General features: G+C 43.7%; 1 protein-coding gene across 5 annotated transcripts in view; it reads right to left on the minus strand.

Annotated features, from left to right (window-relative positions):
- Positions 1-6,000, minus strand: part of g2e3 (G2/M-phase specific E3 ubiquitin protein ligase) — a 60,202-nt gene that overhangs the window by 14,650 nt on the left and 39,552 nt on the right. For all 5 annotated transcript variants that reach the window (XM_020487765.2, XM_020487763.2, XM_020487767.2 and 2 more), the window contains exons 2-8: positions 4,170-4,259; positions 3,946-4,043; positions 3,631-3,732; positions 2,964-3,088; positions 2,543-2,711; positions 2,176-2,282; positions 1,888-2,004 (exon numbers count right to left, since the gene is read on the minus strand). In XM_020487765.2, the coding sequence (XP_020343354.1) occupies positions 1,888-2,004; positions 2,176-2,282; positions 2,543-2,711; positions 2,964-3,088; positions 3,631-3,732; positions 3,946-4,043; positions 4,170-4,215 (764 nt within the window). In that variant the 5' untranslated portion in view covers positions 4,216-4,259. The remainder of the gene's footprint in view (positions 1-1,887; positions 2,005-2,175; positions 2,283-2,542; positions 2,712-2,963; positions 3,089-3,630; positions 3,733-3,945; positions 4,044-4,169; positions 4,260-6,000) is intronic.

Here is a 6,000-nt window from a genome sequence, read left to right on the forward strand (position 1 = left end):
TTGAGATAGAAGCTGTTTTTCAGTCTCTCGGTCCCTGCTTTGATGCACCTGTACTGACCTCGCCTTCTGGATGATAGCGGGGTGAACAGGCAGTGGCTCGGGTGGTTGTTGTCCTTTATGGCCTTCCTGTGACATCGGGTGGTGTAGGTGTCCTGGAGGGCAGGTAGTTTGCCCCCGGTGATGCGTTGTGCTGACCTCACTACCCTCTGGAGAGCCTTACGGTTGTGGGTGGAGCAGTTGTCGTACCAGGCGGTGATACAGCCCAACGGAATGCTCTCGATTGTACATCTGTAGAAGTTTCTGAGTGCTTTTGGTGACAAGCCGAATTTCTTCAGCCTCCTGAGGTTGAAGAGGCGCTGCTGCGCCTTCTTTACGACGCTGTTTGTGTGGGTGGACCAATTCAGAGGAACTTAAAACTTACTACCCTCTCCACTACTGTCCCATCGATGTGGATAGGGGGGTGCTCCCTCTGCTGTTTCCTGAAGTCCACGATCATCTCCTTTGTTTTGTTGACATTGAGTGTGAGATTATTTTCCTGACACCACACTCCAAGGGCCCTCACCTCCTCCCTGTAGGCCGTCTCGTCGTTGTTGGTAATCAAGCCTACCACTGTAGTGTCGTCCGCAAACTTGATGATTGAGTTGGAGGCGTGCATGGCCACGCAGTCGTGGGTGAACAGGGAGTACAGGAGAGGGCTCAGAACGCACCCTTGTGGGGCCCCAGTGTTGAGGATCAGCGGGGTGGAGATGTTGTTACCTACCCTCACCATCCTGTCCAGTTGCACAGGGCGGGGTCGAGACCCAGGGTCTCGAGCTTGATGATGAGTTTGGAGAGTACTATGGTGTTAAATGCTGAGCTGTAGTCGATGAAGAGCATTCTCACATAGGTATTCCTCTTGTCCAGATGGGTTAGGGCAGTGTGCAGTGTGGTTGAGATTGCATCGTCTGTGGACCTATTTGGGCGGTAAGCAAATTGGAGTGGGTCTAGGGTGTCAGGTAGGGTGGAGGTGATATGGTCCTTGACTGGTCTCTCAAAGCACTTCATGATGACGGAAGTGAGTTTAGCTCAGTTACCTTACCTTTCTTGGGAACAGGGAAAATGGTGGCGCTCTTGAAGCATGTGGGAACTGGGATAAGGATTGATTGAATATGTCCGTAAACACACCAGCCAGCTGGTCTGCGCATGCTCTGAGGACGCGGCTGGGGATGCCGTCTGGGCCTGCAGCCTTGCGAGGGTTAACACGTTTAAATGTTTTACTCACGTCGGCTGCAGTGAAGGAGAGTGCGCAGGTTTCGGTTGCGGGCCGTGTCAGTGGCACTGTATTGTCCTCAAAGCGGGCCAAAAAGTTTTTTAGTCTGCCTGGGAGGGAGCAAGACATCCTGGTCCGTGACGGGGCTGGTTTTCTTTTGGTAATCCGGGATTGACTGTAGACCCTGCCACATACCTCTTGTGTCTGAGCTGTTGAATTGTGACTCTACTTTGTCTCTATACTGAAGCTTAGCTTGTTTGATTGCCTTGCGGAGGGAATAGCTACACTGTTTTTTATTCAGTCATGTTTCCGGTCACCTTTCCCTGGTTAAAAGCAGTGGTTCGCGCTTTCAGTTTCACGCGAATGCTGCCATCAATCCACGGTTTGTGGTTTGGGAATGTTTTAATCATTGCTATGGGAACGACATCGTCAACGCACTTTCTAATGAACTCGCTCACCGAATCAGCGTATTCGTCAATGTTGTTGTTGGAAGCAATGCGGAACATATTCCAGTCCACGTGACCGAAGCAGTCTTGAAGCGGGGAATCGCGTTCATTAGTCTCAAATTTATTTGAGTAATAAACACATTTTTTGCCAGTCAACCATTTCAGCCATACCCACACTACAGTAGAGCTTACCCAGTGCGTGAAGAGTTTGTCCGACCACTGCGGGAGAGACATTTGTTGGCATCACAGTGTTGGTACACCTGCAGTAACTCTCCATAGGCATTTTCTTCCAGCTCCCAGGCTGCATCTCTATGGCACACAGATACAGAATACTTTAGCTAAAACTCATAATGCCACAACACTAATACAATAGAAATGAGTCTTCTGCTCTGCTTTCAACACCCCCCCCAACACATCACACATTCTGTAGACCCTGGAAAAGGCACAGTGATGAATAATGTTCTAGAAGGTGACTAATACCTCTCTGGTATGTGGATTCCCATCCGGAGCATCTCCTGCTGGAACATGTCCTTGTTGTTGCACAGAGTGCATCTGAAGAAGAACATGGCAGCACTGTGAGCCTGGTTCTGGTGGAATAGATAGAAAATAGATAAGAGACTGCATGCTGTCACAATTAACGGTTTTATGAAGCATTCATAAACCCTCTGTATAGGTGCTTCACAAACCACTTATATGCCAATGTAAGGCTAGATAGAGGTTGGAATAAGGGTTATGCCACACTATGTAAAGCCCTGTTACAACACCTTCTATATAGTATGAAGTTGCTTATAAATAATGTGTTCACACATTCACTCAAGAGGGTCACTGCTAGTTTGGATGTCAGTACCTGCACACAGTCTCTGTGAAACCAGCTGCAATGGCAGGCAGGACACTTGAGGACGGAGTAGGAGAGAACGGCCTCTATGGGATCCAGACACACTGAGCAAGACAGGGGCTCACTGACACAGGACGAGACTGGCAGCGACTGGGTGGGACTGTGATCCTTGCAATAGGAGCTGGGGAAAAACAAGCAGAGGTGCACCAAAGCATTAAACAACGTTTCTGTGAGATAAGAGTGCGGATTTCATTCTGATGAAGACCAATAAGACTTAACCATTATTTTTGAATAAAGGATATATTTCTAATCTCAAAAACAAGAATTGAGCAGAATTCTTCCCTTGTTACTACGTTTGCCATGGCTGCTGTGGATTATGTTTAGAATCTCTAGACACAAAACACACTGGTAAAATATAATCATGGTCACTTACGGAAATGGGTCTGTGAATTGAAAGATGAATTGGTGTTGTTTGCCACATGGAAAATGGACCATTTTCCTGCAGCTTTTGATGTAGCACCCAACTGAGGCACCGTTCTTCTTGCAGACTGCACACTTCTAAAACACAAGGTACACAGAAAGCAAAAATGTACATTGACGACACAATAACGTTTTTGAACAAGAATCCAAGCAACCAGAAACTATTGAAGGCTAAATCAAAAATATGTACAGAACGTTTCTCGTGATAAAAATGCTACTTGGGCTTGGAGTGGACAAACACTTTAGGATTAGGCTAACCCTGATACAAACGTACACCATACTAAACAACTTGTACAGACTTCACTACTTTCAGTGGTCTCTCAGCAGGGGTGAGCAGCAGTTCTGCTCGGTGAGTGATCAAGCTCCTGACCTCTACCTGGTGTGTCAAGCCACTCTGTAAAACTCTATTCTACTGAAACAGCTCGGCGACCATGCGGGCCATGGCAAGCACAGATTTAAATAGAACACATGTTTGTGTGTGTTTTGTACCGTATCTATATGGCAGCAAGGCGTCAAAGTGCCTGCTCAGCTGAAGAGGGTGAATGGTACCTAGCCTATAAAGAAACAGTAAAGTAGGCTATATAAATACTCACTCAACATGAATGAACACACTGACTTACTAGTCTGTAGGATCTGCTGACCTCCTGTTTAATATCATCCACCAAGAAGCCATAGATGCCTTCGTTTTCCTCGCCACGCTGATACACTCCACTTGACATCAGCTGGAATATTTTTTTAAATCAGACACCGAAAACATTCTGTACATTTAAGCTTCCTTTAGTAAACAACTGAACAATAAAACAAATAGATTGCTACTGTTTGAATAATGATATTCCACAATGAGAAAATATTTTGGTTCAAGCTAGGCCATAATCAATTACTTTAGCAATGAGTCATTCTAGCATACACACACAAACACACTCCCTCTCTCTTACCAGGCAAAAGTAGTGCACAGTGAGTTCATGTGACTTAAGTGTGATCTTCTCGCCATATTTGTCCGGACAATTTTCATTGAGTTTACAAAGTGCACAACCTTAAAATAGAGAGAAGTACCATAACTTTCTGCTAGGGTGGTTTGATCATGCGCGTGTGTTCGTTCACCATTGTCATCAAAATGTTATACTACAACAACATAATGGCCTTCATACTGATCACTCACAGTCTATTGAGTATTCCTGCTCAGAACTTCGAATCCTCCTCTTCATTTTCAATAGTCAGACCGAAACGTAATTCTTCACGTGGAAATTGCCTGAAAAATGAATGTCATAGCTGTATTAGAGAACTTTCAAGATACTAGACTGTCAAATACACACTGGGGCCGAGCTCTCTGCCATTCAGGTCCTCTATACCAGGCGGTGTCAGAGGAAGGCCATACAAATGGTCAAAGACTGTTGGTTCCAGTCACCAAGTCTGGAACCAACAGGACCCTGAACAGCTTCTACTCCCAAGCCATAAGGCTGCTAAATAGTTAAACATTTAACAATTTCTGCACTTACTTGTTTGACTCATCACATACACTAGACTCGGTACTGGTACCCTGTGTATATAGCCAAGTTATCGTTACTCATTGTGTATTTATTACTTGTGTTATAATTGTTCTATTATTTATTTAGATTATTTTCTCTGCATTGTTGGGAAGGGCCTGTAAGTAAGCACTTCACTGCTAGTATACACCTGTTATTTACGAAGCACGTTACAAATAAAATGTCATTTCACCTAAGCTAGTTTGCTTTGTAGAATGGAGCCAAAGGAATAGTCCCAAAAGTACAAACCCCCAGCTGAATCAAGCCCACCTCAAAACACTCTACTGTTGCATGGAATGTAATTCCTTGAGCACTACAGATACATCATACCAATAAGTGCTATTTGCATGTGAAAATGTCTTGGAATACTTTGGCTCCATTGTTTACTTTTTGTTGGTGGGCAAGGGCCCACTCTCTGTGATTGTGTTAGCTCTGGTCCATGTGCATGCGTCTAACGCACATGCAGCCAAAGATGGTCCAAGGCTTGCCTAATAAATCAGACTGACACAAATTCTTGGTATACAGTCTAAAACAAATGCCTGCAAAATTGTGGAAATAAACCTTGAAAGCCAGAATTTTCCTTAAAATCACATTTGAACTTAATTTACCAGTTGTCTGGGAATAACACTATATTTTAACTTACTCGCCAGACTGTCCAGCTGGTCCAAAATTGGGGCAAAATATCCACAGGAAGTAGTATTACTAAACGAACAAGCTGGTCTGGCTGTGTTTAGACAAGCAGCACAATTCTGACATTTTTCCCACTCATTTATATTTTGCCTAAACACAGATTTTCTCAATCAGATCTGATTGGTCAAAAGACCAATTAGTGAATAAAGATCAGAATTGGCCTGCATGTCTAAATGTAGCCGATTGTGTGAAGCGATCAAGATGTTTCGTCATGACCCTAGGCACTTGCACACCATGGACACATACTAATGTGTGTTTACATGATTTTGTGCATGTGCCAGGTGATAAAAATGTATTCTTCAGTAAAGCACTCTAAAAGTTGAGTAAACAATACTTTCCTGTGGACATGTTTCAAAATTCGAGCAGCTGAATGAGAAACACCATGGACAGTCTGCAGAGTAAGTTCGAATATAATTTTATTCAACGTGATTTCACAATTGAAGCCATCACCACGTTTCGTGACTTGTCCGAGGCTTGAGCATGGACCTGACAAAGTTCCCAAAAGTTGTTCGCAATGCTACCAAATACTAATTGAGTGTATGTAAACTTCTGACCCACTGGGAATGTGATGAAAGAAATAAAAGCAGAAATAAATAATTCTCTCTACTATTGTTCTGACATTTCACATTCTTAAAATAAAGTGGTGATCCTAACTGACCTAAGAAAATGAATATTTACTAGGATTAAATGTCAACAATTGTGAAAAACTGAGCTGAAATGTATTTGGCTAAGGTGCATGTAAACTTCTGACTTCAACTGTATATTCATATACACACA

The sequence above is a fragment of the Oncorhynchus kisutch genome, linkage group LG7 (genome assembly GCF_002021735.2).
Source record: "Oncorhynchus kisutch isolate 150728-3 linkage group LG7, Okis_V2, whole genome shotgun sequence".
NCBI classification, from domain to species: Eukaryota; Metazoa; Chordata; class Actinopteri; order Salmoniformes; family Salmonidae; genus Oncorhynchus; species Oncorhynchus kisutch.